Source organism: Lynx rufus, unplaced genomic scaffold, assembly GCF_022079265.1.
Source record: "Lynx rufus isolate CCGP_SWC_20201006 ecotype Redwood Valley unplaced genomic scaffold, mLynRuf1.p SCAF_6, whole genome shotgun sequence".
In the NCBI taxonomy this organism is placed as follows: domain Eukaryota; kingdom Metazoa; phylum Chordata; class Mammalia; order Carnivora; family Felidae; genus Lynx; species Lynx rufus.
Genome location: NW_025814878.1, coordinates 47441067 through 47468449, shown reverse-complemented (window position 1 = coordinate 47468449; position 27383 = coordinate 47441067). Strand labels below are relative to the sequence as shown.

At 41.2% G+C, this 27383-nt stretch overlaps 1 protein-coding gene across 2 annotated transcripts in view; it reads left to right on the top strand.

Annotated features, from left to right (window-relative positions):
- Nucleotides 1-2061: 2061 nt before the first annotated feature.
- Nucleotides 2062-27383, top strand: part of LOC124528931 (coiled-coil domain-containing protein 162-like) — a 54840-nt gene continuing 29518 nt past the window's right edge. For both annotated transcript variants that reach the window (XM_047102811.1, XM_047102810.1), the window contains exons 1-6: nucleotides 2062-2237; nucleotides 4631-4726; nucleotides 5785-5946; nucleotides 17777-18006; nucleotides 19160-19298; nucleotides 20747-20867. In XM_047102811.1, coding sequence (XP_046958767.1) covers nucleotides 2139-2237; nucleotides 4631-4726; nucleotides 5785-5946; nucleotides 17777-18006; nucleotides 19160-19298; nucleotides 20747-20867 — 847 coding nt within the window. In that variant the 5' untranslated portion in view covers nucleotides 2062-2138. The remainder of the gene's footprint in view (nucleotides 2238-4630; nucleotides 4727-5784; nucleotides 5947-17776; nucleotides 18007-19159; nucleotides 19299-20746; nucleotides 20868-27383) is intronic.

Genomic DNA, 27383 nt, shown 5'->3' with positions numbered 1-27383 from the left:
CAGGGACACTAAACGCTGGGCAGAGGAGATCAACAGCAGTTTAGCAGTCGTCTACATCCCAGGGGAAGAGGACACTGCATGCCATGCAGGGCCACAGAGGAACTGCACCCGGGGAACAAAGTGAACAACCAGGGACTATGGGAGACAGGCTTTGTGGTATCAGGAGTGTATGATGTCCCCTCATTTGTGCAGGAGGATGTGATTGGTTCATTTGAATACTTTCATGGTCTGGCAACAGACAGAAACCACTAAGGGGGTAAGCAGGGATTGCCCTAGGTCCCTTCAATAAGAAAGATTATTTGACTAAGGGACCTTATCTGTGAGAGCAGAGTGGAGAGGAAACCTTTTGGTTAGGCCATTCCAGGCCCTCCTGATTTTACCATAATATTGGACCTAAATTTTAGGTCTTACACTGTACTTTTCTCTTCCTTCATTCCTCTCAGAGATGATGTAAGCTCCTGGGTGTGCTTATAAATCATCCTAGCAGTTGAGGAGGAATGGCTACATCACCTACCCATTCTGGATTATCTTGTTCAATCTCAGATCTCTTCTGATTGGCCTGATGCTCAGCATTCCATGTAGATACCCTTCTGTGGGGGCTCTGGCACTCCTCAGGGCTTTCCCCAACACTTTGATTGTCTGCTAGTCTCTGGGAGGCTACCTCATTTCCCTCAGGGCTAGTATCTTCCTCAGTCATTGCTAATCTCCTTTTTGATGTCTGCTTTGTGCAAGACTTGAGCCAAGCCCATGGAAGATCCAGACAAACGGTCCCTTCTGTTTTAGGATATCCTCTCCTCAGTTTACCCTATGTCAGCATCTTTTTTTTTTTTTTTTTTTTTTTTTTTTTTTGGTATCCACTAGACCTAAGTTCTAGAAACAGTCTTTCCTTGCTTACTAAATTCTTATTTCCGTTTGGACAAAAAAATGTCATTGTAATTTATCATGCATACATCCTTCTCTACAACTTAATGGTATAAATTTCATGCACTAGTCTTCAGGATTTTTGGTTCTTGATATGCAAAACCAAGTTTTATTCAAAACAAAACAAAAATCTTCCTCTCTCAAACCCCAAAGTTTTATTATTTAATTTAAAATTTGGTTTGCAGGGGCACCTGGGTGGCTCAGTCGGTTAAGTGACCAACTTGGGCTCAGGTCATGATCTCGTGGTTTGTGAGTTCAAGCTCCACATTGGGGTCTGTGCTGACAGTTCAGAGCCTGGAGCCTGCTTCAGATTCTGTGTCTCCCTTTCTCTCTCTCTGCCCCTCCCCCACTCACACTCTGTCTCTCCCTAAAAAATAAATAAATATTAAAAATTTTTTTTAAAAATTTGGTTTTGCATATCAAGAATTGTCTCTGCTATTGTCTTAAAATAATTCAACAATCCATATCTTTGTTCTAGAGCTACAGCTGAGTTATCCAATGCAGTAGTCACATGTGGCTATCTAATTTAAAGTCTCAAATTGATATTGACTTAGATGAAGTAAAATTTAAAATTCAATTCTTCAAATCACAGTAGCGACATTTCAAGTGCTCAACAGTCACATGTGGCTAGTGGTTACCATCCTGGACAATCAAACTCAGAACATTTCCATATTGCGGGGCGCTTGCTTGGGTAACTCAGTTGATTAAGCATACAACTCTTGGTTTTGGCTCAGGTCATGATCTCACAGTTTGTGGATTGAGCCCCGAGTTGGGCTCCACACTAACAGCACGAAGTCTGCTTGGGATCCTCTCTCTCCCTCTCTTTGCCCCTCCCCTGCTCACACATGTGCTTGCACACTCTCTCTCTCTCTCTCTCTCTCTCTCTCTCTCTCAAAATAAATAAATCAACTTAAAAAAAAAAAGAACATTTCCACATTGTATAAAGTTCTATTGGACAATGTTAGTCTATAATATATCTACCTTTCCCTTTAAGGGAGTGAAGGGCAGTGTGTAAAGAAAGGAGGATGAGGGATGAGGTCATTGAGGAGGAAACCTGTGTTTATCTCAAAATGTTATCTTGCTATAGTAACTTTGAAGAAAGTTTTGAGCTTCAGAAGCTTAAGTAACTGCTTTTAATGAGATTCCCTCCATGTTTTGGTAGAAGAACATTTTTGGCAACTGGAAATGCTTCTGCCTACCAGTCTGTTACAGACGGCATGTACCATGGATTGCCACCACTGAGCAACTCTCTCGTGAAGAGCATTTTTGCTTCACAGCTCAGCGTGCCTCAGCCACTAGATCCACAGAGCCTCCAGGTATGTTGAGAAGCATTTTTATACCTAGAAACGATGTTGTACATAGGGAATTGGCACTTTGTTTCCATTTGGTTTAAATTTTGCAGGGGTTCTCCATGTTTTAGTGCTCTTTAGTCTTGCTTGGCTCCCCTTCATTGACATGGTAGAACAGCCTGGGCCCCCATAGCCAGCTGTTATTCCCAGTCAGAGTCTTTGCCTCCAAACTGCTTAACAAGCAAACAGGGGCAATACCTTATCTGCTCCCAGCTGGTAGCAAAACCAACAGTTGATCTTTTCCATTTAATAAATAATAATAGGAGCAATCACAATACAAAAATTAGGTCAGCAGCTCAATTTTTAATAGCCCTGGTTACAGCAGGTATTATCATATGTAATCCTGGCAATTATTATTTTCCCTAGGTACCAACAATATTACCCACCCTCTACAACTAAAGACTGTAAGGTTCTGGCAGGTCAGAGATCAGACTGCTGGGCAGTCATGACAACACTAGATCACAAACTGTATTACTTATCTATGGCTGCATAAAAAATGACCCCAAAATTTAGCAGATTAAAACAATACATATTCATCATCTCATACAGTTTCTGAGGCTCAGGAATCTGGGAGCAGTTTACTATGTAATTCTGGCTCAAGATCTCTCGCCGGTCTACTATCAGGGTATTGGCCCAGGCTGTACTCATCTCAAGGGTCTACTGGAGGAGAATCTGTTTCCAAGCCCACTCATGGGCTTTCAGGCGCATCAGAAGATCCACTTTCAAGCTTATTCATGTGGGCTTTTCCACAGGGCTTCTTCACAGCATGGCAGATGGATTCCTCCAGAGCAAACAATTCAAAAGAGAACAAGAAACAGAACCCAACGTGGAAGTCACAGTCTTTTTATTACCTAATTTCATAAGTGACATCCCATAATTTTTGCCATATTTTATTCATTAGAAGTGAGTCACTAATTTTAGCCCACACTCAAGGGGAGAAGAATTAAACTCCACGTTTTAAGGGAAAAGTATCGAAGAAGTTGTAGACCACCTATATTTAAAGCCATCTCATGGGGCGCCTAGGTGGCTTAGTGGGTTAAGTGTCCAACTTTGGCTCAGGTCATGACCTCACAGTCTGTGAGTTCAAGCTCCAAGTTGGGCTCTGTGCTGACAGTTCAGAGTCTGGAGCCTGCTTTGGATTCTGTGTCTCCCTCTCTCTCTGTCCCTCCCCTACTCACACTCTGTCTCTGTCTCTGTCTCTCTCTCTCTGAAAAAAAAAACATTAAAAAATATATGTATTAAAATAAAATAAAATAAAACCACCTTACGAACCCAAGTCTTCTGACTCCAAAACCTCCAATGCAATTTTTTTATGTTACAAAGCTAAGCCAAGTAATGCCAACACCAACCCCATGTAAGTCCTACCATTTTACCTTCCCTAGCAACAAGGCAATGACTCTTGGCCCAAACCTTGACCCTCATTTAGTCCCGGAATACAAGATTGACCATGACCATTAGTCCTGTTCCTACTGCCTTTAAATGTTGCCTGGGATTAGGTAGATGGAAGTGTCCTGGCTTCTGGCTACCTGAATCAATTCCAACTCTAGGAATTGTCCGAAGCCAGTACCAAATCTGCAAATGTAGAATGGAGTCAGATGGATAGATCCACTATGTCCAGGCCTGCATATGATGCCACAACTAGTAGAGGATGCCTTGACTGTTGGACAGTGATATGGAGAAGACAGAGGCCCACATATTAACATTGTGGCATTGGCTTTGAATTGTTACCTAGAATTGGAACACAATGGTGATGAAGGAAAACATTTTAACGTTCCTTATGTCTAGAACATTTGAATAAGTTTACTTTTGTTGATTGTAACTGTGTCCCATTATTATTATGGTATTCTGGAACTTCCAAACACTGGTGCTGACTAGTTACACTGAAGTCTTAATTAAGTACCCTTCTGTTTATCCAGATTTGGGGAATAAAAAAAAAAAAAGAATATTACTCTCTCCTCTACATCATCAGACTTTCTATCCAGAACTACTTCTTTTTTTTAATGTTTATTTATTTTGAGAGAGAGAGAGAACACACCAGCAGGAGAGGGGCAGAGAGAGAGAACACACCAGCAGGAGAGGGGCAGAGAGAGAGAGAATCCCAAGTAGGCTCCGCTCAGTCAGCACAGAGCCCGATGTGGGGCTTGATCTCATGAACCATGAGACCATGACCTGAACCAGAATCAAGAGTCAGACACTTGACCAACGGAGCCACTTAGGTGCCCCAGTAACTATTTCTATATAATAAATAAATCATCCTACATTGTTTTGGAGTACAAACACAGAAATCCTGTTCATATAAGATATTTATTATTTGTGGACAACAGTACAACATTATCATGTTTCTCATTTGGTTCTTTTAGGCATCTGTGCTATTCCCTTGGAGAGCATTTCTAGAAGATGGAGGACTGTTTCCAGTTATGGGTAGCAGCCCAGATACCCTAGAGTATAATATGCAGGTAGGATAGTTCTTCCCACTCATGGCAGAAAGAACTGAATGCAGACTGCAAAGCAGGTTTCATTGGGTCCATAGGTCAATGGTGAATAATTTATGAGATAAGCAGGATGTTTGATTATGAAGCTGTAAATCCAATGCTACCAGGTGAGTCATGTTTTCTTATGACAGAAGAGAATCATGGTCTCAGCTGGTATGGGCCTTGGTTGTAGACTCAGCTGCAATTCTCATGGCCAGTAATGACCTGGGAGAGTGACCAGCCATCTCCAGTCACTCTCTGCACCTCTTAGAGGAACACCCAGGCTGAAAGCTCAGGGGTCTGTAACTCCCGGTCTGCCTGTGAATGGTGGTAGGAAGAGAACTCTTTAAGCAGGATTCATAAGGAGAATTTCTTTCAATTATGTGTTTCCTTCCTGATTACCTAAGCAAATATTGTGTTTTCATTTTTAAAAATAGAAAATATGGAAAAGTATTAGACATGAAAATCAATCATAAATTTGCTCCGAAATAATACAGAAGTGGAGAGTGATGAAGATAGGGGCAGGATTGGCCACAGGCTGATGGTTCTTAGGGCTGGGTGGTGGGAACTCTACTGTTTACTTCTGTATAGGCTCAAAATTAAAAAGGTTTGGGTGTCTTAAAGTAACATAGTAAGAATGGTTAAAAAAAAATAAATCATATTTCCCCCAATAGGAGACAATCACCGTTCACATTTTGGTTTATTTTTTCTAGTACTTTCCCTATGCATACATGTGTCTCTATCTGTACTTTCAAAAGAAAATTGATACCACACTATGCATTCGCCATATACAAATACCACTCACTGTAAAGTGCTGGGAAATGGACTTCCATACAAGGCCAAAAGTCTGATATGTTCAAGGAGGACTTTCAGCTAGAAATGTTACTCTGATTTTTACAGATTTTTCTAATAGTGGAGAGGGCGGGGTTTGTAAACACAATTATTCCTAGTTTTCTCCCCCAAAATCATGTATAAGGGATACATAGAAATCTTCAAGATGGGTGTTTTGTTTCATTTTGTTCTTTGTTTTGTTTTGTTTTTAGCTGTGCCTCTGTAGGCTGAGTGACCATGATCTGAAGGTGGCTCATGGAGAGCTGGTGGGCATGCAGCTGCTTTTGGAAGATGTGCTTCTGAGCAACTATCATATGATCGTGGAGGATCATGGAGGATCCCCCCAGCAAGACACACTGGACAATAACACACAGGTACTCTTGGTGAGCAGTCTTCCTAATTGGCCAGTGCTGTAGTGTACTGAAGGACCTTCCTCCCCCTTTGTCTGACAGCCTCTTCCAGTGGGTCCCAAGACCGGGCTAATGCCACATGGGAGCAGCGGATTCATTTCTTTTCGTTTTAAAAACAGAACAAAGGTTGTAAGAGTTCCATTGAAATCAAACGGGACAAATAATCCAACTGGCTGGGTTTCCTTGTGAGTCATACACATTTAGGACTGGAGTTGGGAGGACTGGAGGGGTAGGACAGAGACCTTGGGTGAACATCTCCACCCCGGGCTCTCATCTTCATTACTCAGCTAGCCTTATGGACTCCTAGGTGAGCACTCCCTCCTCTGGACTTATCCCTGAAGCTCTAAGGCAGCAAGAGCCCCTGGCCCACTTGGTGTCATAACTGGAACCAATTCTGCACATATGTGGGAACCAGACAGAGACTTGTCTGGACACAGGGTGAGCTAGCTGGTGCTCCCATTTAAAGAGCCTCCTTTTGAGAGCCCAACTTTCTGAGAGATGTCTGCAGCAGCCATCTCCATTTCCTCACCTTCAACCCGCTCCTCAGAAACTGTGCTTTGTCACCACTGAGACCACCCTCATCAAAAGCACCATGGTCCTTGTCACTAAATGCCCTGGATACTTTTCAGTGCCCCTCCAACCTGACCCTTGTCAGCATTTGACACAGTGTATCCTTCTTGCAGCCTCCCTGCTGCTGGCTTCCAAAGCACAGCTCCCTTCCTCCTTTTCCTCTGGCATTGGTAGCCATGCCTTCTCAGACTTCCCCGTAGACTCTCCTCTGCCTCCTGCCTCCCTTCTTCCTCTGCCAATCGTCAAAGTACTGTTTTTTCGGGTTCTGTCCTGCTACTACCACCAGCAGGGCTGCATTTTGACTTCTACAACGCTAGCCACTTCCGTCTTTGTAGGCCCTTTCCTCCATAAGAAAGCATTAAAAGTTATAGTTTATAACTGTGTTAATATACAAAAATTAATATCATATATTAAAACACTTTATTCAGCCTCAGTATCCTTTTCCTCTGATTTTAAAAGAAATTAAGGGGTGTCTGGTTAGCTCAGTTGGTTGAACATCCAACTCTTGATTTCGGCTCAGGTCATGATCCCAGGTTCGTGGGATTGAGCCCCACATCAAGCTGCATGCCCAGCGTGAAGCCTGCTTAGGATTCTCTCTCTCTCTCTCTCTCTCTCTCTCGCTCTCGCTCTCTCTCTCTCTCTCTCTCTCTCTCTTTCTCTCTCCCCCTCTGCCCTTCTCCCTCACTCACACTCTCTCTATATAAAATTTAAAAATATAAGAAAGAAATTAAAACATTCTGTGGGCCCTGGGCACTGTGCCTTCTGTGTCTAATCAAGAAGTTTCCCCTGAATACTATTAATACTACTGTTGGCTATGACTGAGATCTTTTCAGAATGCTTTAGTAATTATTAGCTTCTTTAATCTTCCCAGTAATTCCATGAAATAGATGCTTTAATTATTCTCATTTAATATTGAAGCTCAGAAAGGTTAAATGATGTGCCCGAAGTCACATGCCTATTGAGGCAGGAAACCCACATTCCAACTTGACAGTCTGCCCTGGAGTTTCCTTCTACTCTTATCAGCTACGTTGTTCCACTCCGAAGCCGCTCCCTAGGCACGCTCATCTGCTGATGACTTTCCTGGCTATAACTCATGCGATGACCATCTACCTGTCTTGTCTGAATCTCAATCCTGTCAGATTCATGCGTTCAACTTCCTTGTTCCATCCCAGAGACACTGTGTCCCCAGGTGAGCTTGTTTCACAGCCCAAAACGTGCTCCTCTTTCCATATTCCCTCTCAGTTAACCACCACCTGCCCAACTGCCCAAGCCAAAAACTCTGGATGCTCATCTTTGACTTCTCTCTATCATACCCCATAATCAGACACTGAGTTTTACTATCCTGTTATTTTAATATCTCTCAAGTTTGTCTCCTATTCCCCATCTTCCATCACCACCCCCGAATCAGCATCATCTCCTACTATTAGGCTATGTGCATAACCTCCAGTTAGATCCTTATATTCACTCTGGCCTTCTTCCAGCCATTTGCCAGGATTATTTTATTTTATTTTATTTTATTTTATTTTATTTTATTTTATTTTATTTTTATTTTATTTTTTAAGTTTATTTTTATTCTGAGAGAAAGAGAGAGAAAGTGGGGAAGGGCAGAGAGAAAAGGAGAGATAATGCCAAGCAGGCTCTGCACTGACAGTGTGGAGCCTGATGTGGGGCTTGAACTCACAAACCATGGGATCATGACTTGAGCCGAAATCAAGAGTCTGACGCTTAACCGACTGAGCCACCCAGGCACCCCTTACCAGAGTAATATTTTAAAATGCAAACCTGATTATGTCCCTTCCCTCTTACAGCCCTTCAGTGTCCTCCATATGTCCTGAGAATAGGATCCAAATGCCTTAACCAGCCCTTTACTACCTAGCTCCTGCTGATATTTCTACCCTCAACTTCTGTCATTTTATCAAATGTACCGTGCTTTCTTTCCTCAGTAACTTTGTGCAAGCTAACCCCTCTGGTGGAAATTTCCTTCTCCTACCTCTCTATGTCATCATCTGATTAATTCCCACTTATCCTTCAGGTTTCAACTCCCACGTCACTCTTTCCGAAGCTTTTTCTGATTTTTCCACCTTTGAGGTGATTGATGCCCTTTTGTGCCAATTAGGGTGCACCTGCTATAAGTAACAGGTTGTCCTACTAGCCATGAATTAAATTAGCAAAAGGTATTAATCTTGCAAAGCAAGTCCTTAGACTTGCCTCTTAAGGAGGCAGTTTGGGTTGGTGCAGTCACTCAGGTTGGTTTATGCTCCCGCTCTGCCATTATGGGTATGTCAGCAAAATGTCTCCTTCATCCATGTAAGATGAAAACAGGAGCAAAAAAAGCTTTCTCCTTAAAGGGCTTTATCTTTTTACCAAGAAAGAAAATCCTCTCCAGAACCTTCTAATAGCCTTGTAATAGATTTTCCTTGTGTCTTACTGGCTACAATTGAGTCACCAGCCTACTTCAGGAAAATTCGTGGAAAAGGAAGAGTGTTTAGATGTGCCATCTAAATTCCACAACAGAATTAGATGTTTCACTCAGATGGAGCATTTGCAAAGCAAGCATTGGCACCAAGTAGTACCAAGATCAAGAAGCATGTTGGGCCTTTGGGCCCTCTGTTGACTATTTCTTAGTCCTGTTTTTGATGGATTGCCATCCTTCCCTGACACCCCCACTGTCCCCCACCTTTGTTCTTTACCTTGTCTCCTGTTCCTTCTTCCATCCTTTAAAACACTTAGGAAGAGAAGACTTCTCTTGATATGAATATATTAACAAGGGAAGTTTGCTTTAAAGTTATGGTTTATTTTAACTAGTTTAATGATATGATTTATTTTATTTAAGAGTATTTAATATTCATAGATAACAGGAGGCAATGGAATACATACTGCCTGTGAGATAGGACCCTGGGTTTCCTGGCCCTGCTGTGCACCCCGTGCTGTGATCTCTTAGACCTCAGTCTCTAAAATGGAAGTCATGGGCCTTTAAAACTGTGGTCCCAGGAGCCCTGGGTTCCTCGGAGGCAAGTTGGAGGTTTTTTGTGTATTTTTTATTTATAATTCCTTTTTAAATTGAGATGTAACTGACATACAATACTATATTAGTGTCTGGTGTATGCATTGCAATGATCATCACAATAAGTCTAGTTACCATCTGTCACTATACAAAGTTAATACAGTATTATTGACTGTATTCCCCAAACTAGACATTATATCTCCATGATTTTTTTTTAATTTTATGACTGGAAGTTTGCACTTCTTGATCCCCTTTACTCATTTAGTCTCCCAAACCTCCTCTCCTCTGGCAACCACCAATCTGTTCTCTGTCTCTATGAGTCTTGGTTTTGTTTTGTTTTTTAGATGCCACATATAAATCAAAGCATGCAGCATTTGTCTCTGACTTATTTCACTTAGCATTATACCCTCAAGATCCATCCATATTGTCACAAATGGCAAGATTTGATTCCTTTTTATGGCTGAGTAGTATTTCTATGTGTGTGTGTGTAATCACGTCTTCTTTATCTGGTCATCCATCAATGAACACTTAGGTTGTTTCTCTGTACCTTGCCTATTGTAAATAATGGTACAGTGAACATGAGATGAATATATCTTTTCAAATTAGTGTTTTCATTTTCTTCAGGTAGATACCCAGTAGTAGAATTGCTGGATCATATGGTAATTCTATTTTTAAGAGGAACCTCCATACTCTTTTCCATAGTGGCTGCACCAATTTACATTTCCACCAACTATGCACAAGGGTTCTCTTTTTACCATATCCTTGCCAATACTTGTTATTTTTTTGTCTTTTTGATAATAGTTATTCTGACAGGTGTACAGTGGTATTTCATTCTGGTTTTTATTTGCATTTCTCTGGTGCTTAGTGATGTTAAGCATTTTTTCATATGCCTATTGGCCATCTGTATGTTTTCTTTGGAAAAACACCTATTCAGATCCTCTGACCAATTTTTAACATGATTTTTCTGTTTTTTTTTTTTTATTATTAAGCTGTATTACTTCTTCATGTATTTTGGCTATTAACTCCTATTACGTATGTGATTTGTAAATATTTTTTCCCATTCAGTAGATTACATTTTTGTTTTATTATGGCTTCCTTCACTGTGCAGTAGCTTTTTAGTTTGATGTCCACTTGTTTACGTTTTTTCCCCACCTGTTTACTTTTACTTTTATTTACCTTGCTTTTTCTCTTGCCTTTGGAGTTAGATCCAAAAAATATCACTAAGACCAATGTTTTGGGTTTTTTTTTTTAAACCTTTATTTATTTTTGAGACAGAGAGACAGTGCAAGCAGGGAAGGGACAGAGAGAGAGGGAGACACAGAATCTGAAACAGGCTTCAGACTCTGCACTGTCAGCATAGAGCCCGATGTGGGGCTTGAACCCATGAACAGTCAGTTCATGACCTGAGCCGAAGTCAGAAGCTTAACTGACTGAGCCACCCAGATGCCCCTTACTAAGACCAATGTTAAGGATCTTACTGCCTATGTTTTCTTCTGGGAGTTTTAAGTTTCAGGTCTTATATTCAAGTCTTTCATACATTTTGAGTTTATTTTTTATATGGTGCGAGATAGTGGTCTGTTTTAATTTTCACATGTAGTCCAGTTTTCCCAATACCATTTATTGAAGAGACAGTCGTTTCCCCATTCTATATTCTTACCTACTTTGTCACAAATTAATTGATCATATATACATGGATTTATTTTGGGGCTCTCTGTTCTGTTCCATTGACCTATGTGTTTACATTTATGCCAATACCAGGCTATTTGATTATTACAGCTTTGTAGTGTAGTTTGAAATCAAGGAGCATGATATCTCCTCTAGCTTTGTTTTTCTCAAGATTGTTTTGGTCTTAGGGTGCTTAGGTGGCTCAGCAGGTGAAGGCTCTGACTCTTGATTCCAGCTCAGGTCATGATTTCACGGTCGTGAGATTGAGCCCTGAATTGGGCTCTATGCTGGGTATGGAGCCTTCTTAAGATATTCTCTCTCTCTCTCTCTCTCTCTCTCTCTCTCCCTCCCCCCATCTGTCCTTTCCCCTACTCCGCTCTCTCTCTCAAAAAAAAAAAAAAAACAAGATTACTTTGGTTATTTGGGGGTCCTTTGTGGTTCCATATAAATTTTAGAATTATTTGTTCTAGTTCTGTGAAAAATGCCATTGGAATTTTGATAGAGATTGCATGAATCTGTAGATTGCTTTGTGTAGTATGAATATTTTAACAATACTAATTCTTCTAATCCATGAGCATGGATTAGCTTTCCACTTATTAGTGTCTTCCTGAATTTCTTTTAACAACAACTTATAGTTTTCAGTGTACAGGTCTTTCACCTCCTCAGTTAGGTTTATTCTTCAGTATTCTTTTTGGTGTGATTGTAATCTCAATTTCTCATTCTGATAGTTTGTTATTAATGTATAAAAATGGAACAGATTTTTGTATATTAATTTGGTACCCTGAAACTTCACTAGATTCATTTATTCTAATGTTCTTTTGTGGAATCTTTAGGGTTTTCAACATATAGTATCATGTCATCTGCAAACAGTGATAGTTTTACTTCTTCTTTTCCAACTTGTATGCCTTTATTTCTTTTTTTTCTTGCCTAATTGCTCTGGCTAGGACTTCTAATGCTATAATGAATAAAAGTGGGGAAGGTGGGCATCCTTGTCTTGTTCCTGATATTAAAGGAAAAACTTTCATCTTCTCACCATTGAGTATATTAGCTGGAGGTTTGTCATATATGGCCTTTATTACATTGACAAGCATTTCCTCTCTACCTACTTTGTGGAGAGTTTTATCATAAATGGATGAGAATTTTTGCAAATATTTTTTCTGTGTCTGTAGAGATGATCATGATTTTTATCTCCATTTTATTAATGTGGTGTATCATGTTGATTGATTTGTGGATGTTGAACCATGCTTGCATTCCTGAAATAAATCCCATTTGATCATGGTGTATGATCCTTTTAATGTATTGTTTAATTTGGTTTGATATTTTGTTGAGGATTTTTGTATCTGTGTTAATCAGGGATATTGGCCTGTAATGATTTTTGGAGGGGGTGATGTCCTTGTCTGTTTTTGGTATCAGGTAATGCTGGCCTCATAAAATGTGTTTGGAAACATTCCCTCCTCTTTAATATTTTGGAAGTGTTTGACAAGGATAGATATTAAATCTTCTTTGAATGTTTGGTAGTATTCACCAGCTGTCTGGTCTTGGACTTTTCTTTGTTTGGAGGTTTTTGATTACTGATTTAATCTCCTTACTGGTAACTGGTCTATTTTGATTTTTTTGTTTTTTGTTTTTTTTATGATTCAGTTTTTGAAGATTGTAAATTTGTAGCCACTTGTCTATTTCTTCTAGATTGTACAATTTATTTGTGTATAATTGTTAATAATTGTCTCTATGATCCTTTGTGGTATCGGTTGTAACTTCTGATTTTTATTTCTGATTTTATTTCTTTAAGCTCTCTCTTTTTTTTTCTTGGTGAGTCTAGCTAAGGGTTTCTCAATTTTGTTTATCTTATCAAAGAACCACCTCTTTATTTTATTGATTTTTAAAATTATCTTTTTAGTCTTGATTTCATTTATTTCTGCTCTGATTTTTATTATATCTTCCTTTTACTAACTTGGGCTTTCTTTCTGTCACTTAAGGCCAATGTATCCTTATTGATTTTTCTGTCTGAATGATCTATCAATTGATGTAAGTGGGATGTCAAAGTCCCCTACCATTATTGTACTGCTGTCAATTTCTCCCTTTAGGTCTCTTAATATTTATTTTATATTTTTGGTGCTTTACATTGGATGGATATATATTTAGAAATGCTTTTCCTTTATTATAGTCTTTGCTTTAAAGTCTATTTTGGGGGCGCCTGGGTGGCGCAGTCGGTTAAGCGTCCGACTTCAGCCAGGTCACGATCTCGCGGTCCGTGAGTTCGAGCCCCGCGTCGGGCTCTGGGCTGATGGCTCGGGGCCTGGAGCCTGTTTCCGATTCTGTGTCTCCCTCTCTCTCTGCCCCTCCCCCGTTCATGCTCTGTCTCTCTCTGTCCCAAAAATAAATAAACGTTGAAAAAAAAAAATTTAAAGTCTATTTTGTTTAAAGCTACACCAGCTTTTTTTTTTTTTATCTCCATTTGCATGGAATAACCTTTTTCCATCCCTTCACTTTCAGTCAGTGTGTGTCCTTACTTATGAAGTGAGTCTCTTATAGGTAGTATATAAATATGCCTTGCTTTTCTGTCTATTCAACCACTCTATGTTTTTTTATTAGAGAGTTTAGCCTATTTGCATTTATTTTAATTATTGATGGTACGTACTTATTCCCATTTTGTTACTTGTTGAGTGGCTGTTTTTGTAGTTCCTTTCTGTTCCTTCCTTTTTTTCTTTCTTTCTCCCCTTCTGGTTTGATGACTTTCTTCAGTGTTATGTTTAGTTTCCTTTGTCATCTTCTTTTATGTAGTTAATACGAGTTTTTGCTACACAGTTATTTTGAGGCTTGCATATATCATCCTATGTATATAACTATCAATTTTAAGTTGATAGCAACTTAAATTTGACCATGTTCTAAACTCTATGTTTTTATTACCACACCCCTTCACATTTTATGTTTTTGATTTCATATTTTACGTATTTTTATTTTATGTATCTCTTAACTAATCATTGTAGTTTTAGTTAATTTTACTTTTGTCTTTTAACCTCCATAGTAGCTTTATAAGTGATTAACTCATTATCTTTACTATACATTCACCTTTTCCAGTGATATTTTTACTTTTGTATGTATATTTGTTATTAATTAGTGACATCTCTTTTCTGCTTTAAGAAGTCCATTTAACATTCCTTGTAAGGCCAGTTTAGGAATGATGAACTCCTTTAGCTTTTGCCTGAAAAATTCTCTCTCTTCTTCAATTCTGAATGATAACCATTAGGTAGAGCATTCTTGGTTGGAAGTTTTTGCCTTTCAGTACCTTGAATATATCATGCCACTTTCTTCTGGCCTGCAACGTTTCTGCTGAGAAATCTGCTGATAGCCTTATGGTGTTTCCCTTGTAAATAATAATTTTTCTCTTGCTGCTTTTAAGATTCTCTCTTTAAGTTTTGACACTTTAATTAAAATGAGTTCATCTTATTTGGAACTCTCTGGTATTCCTGAACCTAGATATCTGTTTCCTTCCCTAGGTTAGGGAAGTTTTCAGTCATTATGTCTTCAAATAAGTTTTCTGCCCATTTCTCTTTCTTTTCTCTTTCTAGGACCTCTATAATGCAAATGTTATTCTGCTCGATGTTGTCTCATAGGTCTCTTAAGCTATCTTCATTTTTTAAAATTCCTTTTCCCTTTTGCAGCTCTGTCTGGGTGAATTTCATTACTTTGTATTCCAGCTTGCTGACCTGTTCATCTGCTTCATCCAGTCTGGTGTTTAACCCCTCTAGTGTATTTTTCAGTTATTATATTCTTCAGCTCTATGGACTCCTGTTTCATACTATTATATTTTCTATTTCTTTGTTGAAGTCCTTACTATGTAAATCCATTCCTCTCCCAAGTTTGGTAAGCATCCATTACCCTGAATCTTTATCAGATAGAATACTTATCTCCATAGCATTATGACCTTTTTCTGAGGTTTTATCTTATTCTTTCATTTGGAACATATTTTTCTGTTTCCTCACTTTGCTTGACTCTCTGTGTTTGTTTCTATATATTAGGCCAGACAGTTACCTCTCTCAGCCTTGGCATGCTCTTGTGCAGTTGATGAAAGTTCTCATTCAACCTTGCCCTAGCTCTTGGTTGTTTCTTGCGACTTTGTGATTGTCGGAACAACTTGATTTATTATTGATAATGTCCTTATGGTCGAGATGTACCAGAGCCTGTCAGTGTTCTAAGGGGAGGAATTTCATTTAGCACCAAGTTTCAGGCTAATCGAAAGTCAGACCCTCAGGTAGCAGCTTTTAAAATATGCAAATATAGTCTTGTGGGGCCACAGTCATAATCCCTGCTGCCTCCAAACCAAAAGATCTGAAGGTGTCCTTGGGTGACAGTTGCAAAATGTGGGACTCTAGACGAGTATATAAACTCCTTTCTGTGAGGACTTATTGAGCTGTATCAAGGTGAAGGGGGTGCACAAGGATGGTGTCTTCCGGCTTATGTTCCCTGGGAGCACTTCTGTAGCCTCTAGATGTATGGAAAACTTGAAGCCTGTTCCTCAGCCTGAAGCCCCAGGATAAGTAAATGGGCTTTTGTCACAGGAAGGCAAGGTTGTGTCTCAGCTGGCTGTCTGCAGTGCCCTGGAGTGGTGGCCTGCCAAGTACTGTCTTTCTGATTCTTATATTCCCTTGGAGCTCAGGAATGTCAGCCCCCTTGGCCGTGAGGGCCAGGCAGTCAAGGAGCATCCTCTGTATGGATTGCACATATCCACTGGCTTAACTAAGCAGCTAGAGAGTGTAGGGGGTGGGGCACACTCTCCAGCTTAGAAAGGCAGCAGGAAAGGGTCTTGACTGCATGTGCCCAGGGTTTTCAGGAATGCAGCAGGAGAGTGCCTTGTCTGGGTGCATATTCTGGCTTCAGGCTCAGAGCAGAAAAATGCCAGGACTGCTCACAGTTGCCAGCCCCAACCAGTGAGTGGGGGAGTGTTGCAGCCACCTGTGCTCACCAACCAGCTTTAGTTCGGGAGTGAGAGACTGCTGCTACTGCTTGCTCTTGCCTGCCCCAGCTGGGGAGCAGGGAAGCGTTGGCACTGGTGCCTGCTCTGGCTTCAGCAAGGCAAAGGGGATAGTGCCACAGTCCATCGCCCCGCTTGTCTTAGCAAGGTGGTGGCGGAGAGGATTTTGCATCTGAGTTCACCCACCTGTGCTAACAGGATAGGTGGAGGGTGAAATATTGGCATCTGCCAGTGGCATCCTTCATCTCTGGGGAAAGTCCAACTGCCCCTGCTCCTCCAGCAGATGCTTTTAGATCAGCAAATAAATCGCCGTCACATATAACTGGCATTTTTTAACTGGGTCTTTGGGTGAAACTGCACACAAGCCCTTTAAAAGGAGCATCCTGGGGCTTTTTGAGCAGAGGGGGCCAATTACATGGCCTCTACGCTGCCCCCTCCCAGTCACCATGTTCAGCCTTGGCCTGTTGAATATTTTTGGCCACTGCATAAGATGTCATTTGGTGAAAATTTTCTGAGGATAAAGCAAATCTGGAAGTGCCTGGGTTAGCTTGCTGTTGAGTAGGTAGGTCACTTGAGGGGTTGTCAGCTGTGTGCAGGAGCTGCTGGCTGTCCCCTGGGTCTGGCTGGCCGTCTCTGCCTCTGACCAAGCCTCTTTCTGGCAGCCACGCCTTTCTTTAGATATGTTACTAGTACTGATCTGGGATCCAGTTACACTAGGTGGTGGTTCTTCCTGTTCTGAGCCAAGAAACTTGAGCGTCTGAGGTGCTGTTACCTGAATGTTCTCTGAGGCCCTTCTTGTCATAACATTATGATCCAGGTTTGCCACCTTTTCTGCAAAGGAATATTCCTTTTCCTGTGACTGAGACACTGTCATCAGGCTAAGGTTCCTGGACACAGGTCCCTATTTTGTCTGTCACTCTCTGGGTGACCCTGGACCTCACACCACTGGCTGCTGGAGAGGGGACCTGAAAACCTTGTTCCCTCTAATTTTCCAGGGCTCATAGCAGTCCCTCAACAAACACTTAAGGAAAGCACCAATGAATGAATGAACAAATAATCCTAAAGTATAATTGCCTATTGAATAATAAATTCAAATTAAGAGACATGTGAACTTTTAAAGGATGGGAGAAGGAATAGGAGATAAGGTAAATTTAAGTTTCCATTTCTTCACCCACAAAATGAGTAAAATCCCTAATTTAAGGTTTTATTACAGCTCCACCGTGATGGGGAATTAAATCTCAAGTGTGTTGAAGGGCACTTTCCAGAATGCAGAGGCTGAACATGAAAGGCTCCGTTTTTCAAAGGCAGATAAAATGTTAGTACCCAAGTAAAGAGTTTTTAAAATGAGTGGTTCAAGACCCAAGCAGGAAGCTGAAATGGAGACATTTCCCTCTTTTCTGTATACTGTCTATTTAGGAAGGATGTTTACTCTCTCTAAGCTTTAAATGTGCTATAGGCCTGCAAACCATTCCTCCTGGGGAGAATGGGCCTTCTCAAAATGTTCATTCTGCATGGGCTGCATGTAAAATGTCATCGCATATTGACCTATGATCAATAAAGAAGAATTTCTATAATGCTTTCAGCCAGATTTGTCCAGAGTGCCAGGATTCAGAAGTCAGTTCCAAAGCAGCCCCAAGGTCTCCGAGCTGCTGAGGGGCCCATGCAATACGATGATGTCTCTTGCTTTCCTGAGATCATTTCTGGTGCTGTGGAAGCAGCTGGAAGTGCTGAAGGACCACTGGGGCCAGCTCAAACTGCAAGGCCAGGACGGCAGTTCTGTCTCCCTCCACAACCAGTTCTCAGAACTCTACGGGTAAGTGTTGCTAAGGTGGAAATTCTCGTGGACGAGTGGAATCTGAGGCTTGGCACATTCCTGCCCCTTGCTCTGAGGGAGAGATTTGGTCCATGAATTCTGGTATGCCCAGCCCCACCAAGCTCAGAGGAAGCTGGGCAATATGTCTCTATAAACAGTGCTGTACAGGAAAAGCTGGGTTCTACTGAATTCAGGGACAGTGCTGGGTTCCACTAAGCAATACTGTACATCATTTACCCAGAGTTCTGTCCCTGGGAACTTGTGCTTCTCAAGTGTTCCCATGGTGCTGACTCTAAGCTTTTTTAGTTCATAGGATCCCAGCAAGCACTGGGTAGGGAGATGCTGCTGCTGTGAACTCTTCCCTACTTTCTACCCCATTAGACCCAAGTGTTGAGTCTCTGAGAGTTTCACCCAATACGGCCAGAGGTATAATATGGTGCAACATGAGATCTTAGGTCTGTGGGATGGTAGGGTGTTTTCACACTTCAGGCTCTGGCTGGGATGAATTAGCTGTCAGAAAAGATATGTTGCCTCTTCCATGTGTCTGTTATCAAACAAGCATTTACCATCCTTGGACCTTACTGGGCATAAGAAGATTCTCTTTGGTGCCATAGTCCTTGTGGTCTATTTTATGAATTATCACAGTCAGCTTTCCTGGTAACTAGGGAATGAGAAAACTTGTCAATTTTTTTTAAAGTTTATTAATTTATTTTTAGAGATAGCACAAGTAGGGGGAGGGGCAGAGAGAGAGAGAGAGAGAGAGAAAGAGAGAATCCCAAGCAGGCTCTTCACTCTCAGTGCAGAGCCTGATGCAGAGCTTGAACTCACAGACCATGAGATCTTGACCTGAGCTGAAATCAAGAGTTGGCTGCTTAACCGACTGAGCCACCCAGGTGCCCCAAAACTTGTCAATATTTTGAAGACTAAATGAAGACTAAAATTAAATGTGCCCAGTGGGAAAAGGCCTAGGATTTAATATTGACTAAGGGTGCAACAACTATAGTGAATTTAGATGTTGATGTGAGTATCTAAAATGGGTTGGGAGGTTTATACATGATGACAGGAGACAGAACATGAATGAAAATAATTGTCAGAGAATCTGAATGAGAAAAAATATGTTTGTTTACTAATTTTGGTCTCTCTTCTTTAATAGAACTGACATCCTCTACCCCAGCATGAAAGCTATAGCTAGGCGGATGGGGAAAGAAGATGAATTTGAAGATCTCATAATAAGTAGTCAGTCTATTCTTCCCCCTGAAGGAGCTTCAGAAATTGAAATAAAAATTCAACAGGTATGCAGGAGCCATTTTGAATTTGACTTTGAAAATTTGCTTTATGGCATAAGCATGTAATACTACAGATACACCCAAGTGGTTTTTTTCTAAGACATTAAGTGTAGATTGTAGGTGTGTAAATCACTGAACAGGCTCAGAAGGAACTAAGTACCTAAAGGCATGTAGGGCTTTGATTAAGCAAATAACTATCCCTAATGTTCCCATTTTGTAAGTCTGAATCTTCATATTTTGATTTTCCTCAAATTAAGGTGGACTACCACACAAAAAAAGACTGTGATAGAGAACATAACCACTGGCATCTTAAACATAAAATCTAGGGGTACCTGCGTGGTTCAGTTGGTTGAGCGTCTGACTCTTGATCTCAACTCAGGTCATGATCTCACAGTTCATGAGTTCGAGCCCAACGTGGGGCTCTGCTCTGACGGCAGAGCCTGCTTAGGATTCTCTCTCTCACTCTCTCTCTGCCTGTCCCCCACTCGCACTGTCTCTGTCTCTCTCAAAACAAATAAATAAACTGAAAAAAAAAAACACATAAAATCTGGCACACAATTATCTGCCCCCCCCACACCCATGGCAGTGGAATGTATTTAAAATAGCTCCTGTGATTTTTTTTTTTTTCCTGAGAGTAAGACCACGCAATTTATGCACTAATCCATTTGGTATATGCTAGATGATCTATGTGAGAGGCTGTTTTCCCAAGTGTTTGTTTACCTTTGTCCTAGGACATAGACCCAATGTGGCTGTGCTCACTGTCACAGGCAAACAAAACCTCTAGCTGTTCGAGTGTCGACACAGAGATTCACGTCCCCTGAACATCAAGGAGAATTCAGCTCCCCCGCCTCCAACATACACACATCCCAGTCCCGAATCCCCTTGCTTACCCTTCTGAATCCTGGTTCTCTCTAGTACCTGGGGTCCTCTGACAGGGAGAAATGTGGGCCCAACAAGCATAATGGATAAAGTAAGGGTTCATGGTTATTGGGAAAATTTTCTATTGGTCATGTTTAGAATTTTAATCTTCTCATGAAATCCCTCTTAATATCTAAATCAAGTTTCAGGCCCAGGGGTTTCTCTTGTAATAACAGCTCATGAAATTCCTGGACACATTTAGAGACCCCCAAACACATGAGGTCACCTCAGACATTGAGCACTTTGCAATTTAGCAGAACTTGGTTTAAAAAAATAAAATAAAATAATAAAAATAAATAAATAAAAGGTTATGTTTTATCAGTGGGGATGTGGACCAGGAAAAGATGCTGATCCCCAAAGACAGTATATCTACGGTCGCAGAAGTACTTAGAAACCCAAGAAAGGAACCCTTTCGTCTTCCCCGGGAGAGAGTAGCTAAGGGACGGCACCTAATCCCAGACCCTTCTGCAGGAATGTGACTTGGGAGCTTAGAGTATAAGCTGAGTGTAGAAAGTGACTCAAACTTCTTACTCTAGCTTCAGAAGCTTCTGGAAAATCTTGAAATTCATATGATCCAGGAAGTATTAAGAAAAGTTAAGAGAGAAAGAGCACTGGTTGTATCAGAAAAGTCCAAGGACCAGGGTACTCTCCCTACAGGTAAAGTATGTTTATTTTATTACTTTACAAAATAGCATTTATTGGTTTTTTCCTAATTATGAAAGCAATCCATGTGTCATTTTCATGGTAAAAAGGTACTATAATGTCCAGACAATGATATAAAAATTACTTTTTAATAACTTGGCCCAGAGAGAACTATTAACATTTTGACATATTTCCCTCCACTTAAAATCTTTTAAATAGAAAACATTTGTTAAGTTCAGTTTCAGCTCTGTTGATTAACTCATAACTGAAATAAAGTTGAAATGGGGAAAACATATAAGCTTTTCTTACTTGTAATATATTTAAGTGCACATATGTATTATACATATATATAACATATAAACGTCAAAATCTTACAAACACATGTATTTGGGGTGGGAAGGTAATCAAAATTATTTCCTTTCATCTGAGCTCTAAAGTCAGGGTCACTTCATGGACATGTGATCTGCACACTCACACAGGATTCAGGGGTACTTGGGGCTTAATGTTCTATGGCTGCCATCTTGAAACTCTTAATTTTGACTAAGAGTTTGTGTTTTGTAAGTGGAACCCAGTGAGTCAATGGAGAATGCACCAAGACTTGGAGCCTTGCCTTACATGAAGTCCTGCTTCTTACTGCCTCCCCACCTTGCCGAATGGCTCTTAGCTACCTATTCGTCTGCTCTCTAGTACCCTGGGCGCCCCTAATCTCCCCCTCACCATCCCCACCAGGCCATTGCTGCTGCCCTCCACTCCAGGGAGGGGGGCGGTTGCTGAGCAGGAGGAGGATGGGGATATGTGTACCTAGTAATATCTCAATGACCCTAGTCTGGCAACATCATGGTACATCTAATGGGTGACTTGGTGGGAGCAAGCCTATTGCCTATCCTTAGATTTGTACAATATCCCAGGACAGAGGCTACAATACCCTTGGGATTGCCTGTCCACAGTGGGCCCCTGGGAAGGAAAGATGCCTGGTTCAACTTCTCCACCCCTGGCCAGGGCACAGAACCTCAGTTCAGTAGCTACACAGGCACTCATGCTCCCAGTCACAGGGTAGAGCTCCTCGGAGTGAGTGTCTCACTCTCCTCACAAGCATTCCCATGCCTAGGGAGTACAACATTAAAAACAAATAAAAACACCATGACAGGTCAAGAAAGAGACTGCAGAAGAAAGAAAACACTATATTTTAGTATCTATAATGGTGCTTTTCTTCCCTGCTTTTTGGAAAAGAGGCCCTGCATTTTTATTTTGCACAGTGTGCCATAGATTACGTAGCTGGTCCTGTCTGAACTGTCTACTCCTAACTCCTACTAATTCTGTAGGAAAATTCACAACCTTTGAACCATGGAGGGGTTGTTTGACTAGCAAACTAAATTAGATTTTCTTCTTGAGACAAAGTCCACAGACATTATAATGTTAATTAATAACATCTGTCCTCACCTAAGACATTGTCATTTTATCAGTGCTTCGAGTAATTGAATTCTATGAACAGGGCTTTGGCAGAAGGCTGTGCAGTGAGAGGGCAAGCCACTTCTCGGCTAGGGGTGTCACCAGAGAGCTGAATGTCACCAGAAAGCTGAGTGTGGTTGAGCTTCATTTACAGAACATTTAACAAGACACAAAAAGCACGTGTTATTGTGCTGTGATGGCTGCTTCCAGGCAACTCCCCTCTGAGTCTTGGGAGAAAATCCACAAGTGCACAGCAGGTGCAACCATCTTCATGTTTCAGGCTGTGGTTTAATGAGACACCCAGATGGGGGGCAAGGGACAAAACTTTTTTGCTTTGTGGCTCTGTGTGCTGCCTTGTGCAGGGTGCTGTCAGCTGTGCTTGGAAAGAGCCTCCATAAGGGGCTGGTGGGAGTTAGGCAGAGGGGCGAGGTAGAGTTATTTTTATTTATTTATTTATTTATTTATTTATTTATTTATTTATTATTTTTTTATTATATGAAATTTATTGTCAAATTAGTTTCCATACAACACCCAGTGCTCATCCCAAAAGATGCTCTCTTCAATGCCCATCACCTACCCTTCCCTCCCTCCCACCCCCCATCAACCCTCAGTTTGTTCTCAGTTTTTAAGAGTCTCTTATGCTTTTGCTCTGGGGTAGAGTTATTTTTAACGGTGCTAACATTGATATTATCAAAACTTAGGGGCGCCTGGGTGGCTCAGTCGGTTAAGCGTCCGACTTCGGCTCAGGTCATGATCTCGCGGTCCGTGAGTTCGAGCCCCGCGTCGGGCTCTGTGCTGACAGCTCAGAGCCTGGAGCCTGTTTCAGATTCTGTGTCTCCCTCTCTCTCTGACCCTCCCCCGTTCATGCTCTGTCTCTCTCTGTCTCAAAAATAAATAAACATTAATAAAAAAAAAGATATTATCAAAACTTACTTTGGCTTGAGTGACTGGCCAATTGTAAACTCTTGTTCAAATTCTGTACTCATGTACATGTAAATGCCAATAGTGAGGGTGTTTTCTTATTGTTGACTCAATGTGAGTATCCTCCTGTAGTGAGTTCCCTCAGTGCAAGTGATGAAGTCCCCACCGTGTGCCCGGTGTTCTTCAGTGTAGTCTTCCTGAGACCTCTGTGGGCTAGGAAACTTCGAAGAAGGCAATAAAACCTTGGAATCTCCACCTTCCTACTGCTCATCTCAGTGGCAAAAAGCAGTTATAGTGGATGGGGCTTCCGACACGGGCCGCCCTTTGAGGTCAAGGTTACCTTGGGGTTAGGGATTTCTACAGAGGGAGTTGGGAATGGAGACTATTGAGATCCAGGGGACATGCCAGGCTCTTGTCCTTCCCTCAGGGTCTCCTCTTTCCCTGTTGGACAACTCTGGTGTCTATGTTTGTGCCTGCCAGAAATCAGCCCTCTAATACTTCTCTATCTTTTCCCTCTTTCCCACCTTGTCTTGGAGCTTAGTCTTCTTCTAGAGCTTCTGAATGGGTTTCCAGTTTGTCAGTAAGCATCCGAAAATGCAGCAGCCACACCTGGTCCAGTGTTGGTTTGTGATAGCTGAACTAGTGCTCCCCTGGGAGCTTTAAAAAGCAGCTCCAGACAATCTTATTCAGCCTCAGGGCTTGGCTTAGCATAGAGATGGGTTCCACTGATTCAAAAAGGCTCTGCTATTCTCCATATTTAGCATTTTAGCATTCAAGTCATTTTTAATTGATTTTCTCAATTTCTCTGAACATTTATAAGGTCAGCAGTCTCCAAAGTGGAGTGCGTATATCCCAGGAGTATGGGAAGAAAATATTAAAACTTCTAAGTAGATTAAATCCATATGTAAGAAGTCACATGTCACACTACACACTGAGGTGTCCTGAAGTGACCACTTGGAGGCAATCCACAAGCAAGCACTAAGAAATAGTAAAGACAGCGGCGCCTGGGTGGCTCAGTGAAGCGTCCAACTTCAGCTCAGGTCACGATCTCATGGTTTGTGAGTTCGAGCCCTGCGTCAGACTCTGTGCTGACAGCTCAGAGCCTGGAGCCTGCTTCGGATTCTGTGTCTCCCTCTCTCTCTGCCCCTCCCCCACTCACACTCTGTCTCTCTCTCTCAAAAATAAACATCAAAAAATTTTTTAAAAAAAGAAAAAAGTAATAGTAAAGCCATTTCTAATCCTGGTACATGCTTATCTTCAGCCACAGTATGAGGTTGAAAAAGATAAGTTAACCACATCTGATAAGAAGTCAGACAAAAAATTTCAAAAGGTCAAGAAAACTCTAGGAATGTAGACTGAGCTCCATTCTCATTGTTAATGAGCCTGGCTCTGAGTACATCATACTATACAGTATTAGCCAGTGATAGTGTTGTAGGTAGTTAGAAATACACAAATATACATATGTTAACAGTGAGTGGACAAAAATGTTTTGCTTAAGGGAAACACAATCCAAACACTTAAAAGAGGGTGGCCGAGGCCAGCATTCCCAGCAGTGTGCCCTAGAACACAAGTTCCCCAACATTCTAGGGCAGGAGTTCTCTCATGCACCTTGCACTAACAGACTCCCAGGCTGCCTGAAGCTTCCCATTCCCTTCGTAACACCAGCCGGCAAAATAGTCATTAATCACAGTCTTTGGATTGCCTGTGTTTACCTAGCTTCACTGATCATTGTTTGCTTCAAACCGGTTTATGCCACTTTTATTTGTCATTGTGTGTGGGTAATTTAATTAAGTATTATATAAACCAATGAAATGGGAGTACAAAAAGAGATCTTCTCAATAAAAATCAAGTTGAGGGGTGCCTGGGTGGTGCAGTTGGTTAAGGGTCCAACTCCTGATCTTGGTTCAGGTCACTATCGAGCCCTGCATCAGGCTGTGCACTGATGGCATGGAGCCTATTTGGGATTCTATCTCTCCTCTCTGCCCCTCCCCTTCTTGTTCTCTCTCTATCTCGCTCTGTCTCTCTGTCTCTCTCTCTCTAAATAAATAAATAAACTTAAAAAAAAAAACAAGTTGAAATGGATAAACTGTGGTACATCCAGTCAATGGAATATTATTTAATGCTAAAAAGAAATGAGCTATCAAACCATGAAAAGACAAGGATAAAAATGCACATTACTAAGTGAAAGAAGCCCACCTGAAAAGGCTACATATTGCATGATTCCAACCATATGACATTCGAGAAAAGGCAGAACCATGGAGATAGCAAAAAGATCAGTGGTTGCCAAAGGGTTAGAGGGGAGAGAAAGATGAACAGGCAGAACACGGGGATTTTAGGGCAGTGAAACTATTCTTTATGATAATATAATAGTGGATAGACGCCAATTATACATTTGTCAAACCCATAGTTTCACCAAGATTGTGAACTGTAATGTAAACTATGGACTTTGGGTGATAATAACATGTTAGTGTATCCTCATCAGTTATGACAGACATACCACACTGGTGTGGGATGTTGATAGTTGTGGAGGCTGTGTGTTGGAGGTGAAGGGGGCAGGGAATATATGGGAACTCTCTGTACCCATCTGCTCAATTTTTCTATGGACTTAAAACTGCCCTTAAAAAATGACACATTTGGATTTTTTCATGGTCTTTTTATTTTTTCTTCATAAAAAGAAAGAAACAAGTAAACAAACAAACAAAAACAACAAAACACACAATAGGAATTGTAGACCATGTACTATGTGTTATGGTTTATAGAAGAAAGATAGTACAGAACTCCAATGTGTGGGCACATACAAAGGAAAGACCTAAGTTCTATATTAGAAAATTGGCAAATGTTTGTGTATTTATGTATTTTTAAGTTAAATAAAATATTTAAGGTACTACATGTCATTTTTTAAGCATTCTCTGGTTTATCAGACTTCTTTTGATCAATCAACTCTTAGTCTTGATTGGATAAGAGGATTTCTACTGCATTTTGCAGGGGTTGTGGGGGAAAGGTTTTATTTGTTGTCAAAGAAGTTTGGGAAACTTGTGGTAAATAATGCTAAAAAGATTTCTTTGCTCTAGACCTCAGAGCCTTTACTATCCTACTGTGCACTGTAAATCTCCAGGAGAGAGAGTATGAAATGTTCTTTACCTTTATTTGACCATAGAACCCTTTTCTCCCCTTGGGAATATCTATCATCAACTCAACTGTTCTGGGGAGCAGTTTGAGAAACACAGGAGTACAAAATACATTGCTTAAAGCAATAAGGTTTCAACCTACCCACCTTCTGGGGGAACCCTGGTGGTCAGGAGAACAACCTTGGTTGGCAGTTGTGTGCCTTCAAGTTTCAGTTCTGCTTGGCTCAGGACCCAGGAGCCACTCAGGCACAGAGGCCGGTGGTTGTGTTAGAGAAGTGAAATGCTACCAAACCAAGATACGCTTCCTAGAGGGAGGAGGCTGCATAGGGGTGGGGGGAGCATTCATAGAGGGAGAGAGGGGAAGTGGTTTGGCGAGGAGGAAGTCAAAGTTTCCTCCAGCCAAAGGACCTGGGCACAGAATGAGAGGAAAGAACAAAACCCTAATTTAACCCCCAGTGTGCTGTCTCTTTCCCACCTCCATGCTACTGTCAAAAACTGCTTCATCTCAGAGAAGCCACAAACACAACACACAATGAAAATGAGACACATTTAGAGACCACCAACTCTGTTTGGCCAGAAATTACTTCTCTTGGATGAATTCTATTCTCCCTGGCTTCCCCTGACGCCTGCCTACAGATGTACTTGTATGTCTGAACTTGAACTCATGAGGAAGAAGCACGGTGGGAAGATTTCCAGCACTCTGGTAAAATACTTCCCCTTCAGCTGAGCCCCAGAGCTAAACCCAAACCAGCTCTGTGGGCATTTGCCAGCTGACAGTCCCCAAACCAGAAGTATGTAGCAGATGTGGTCCCTTGCCAAGCTTTTCCATAAGCCAGAAACCTACCAGTCAAGTACCCTGGAAAAAGTATCCAATTCTGTGTCTGAAAAATTTCTGAAACATACATGAACTCCATTTTGTCAAAGCTTAGACATACAAAAGTCTTAAACATCTTAAGAAGTGTGAACTTCTAGGCACATTAACTCTTTCAGATTTTCCACTTCAGCTGTACCAGGACAATGGTGTTATGTCTAA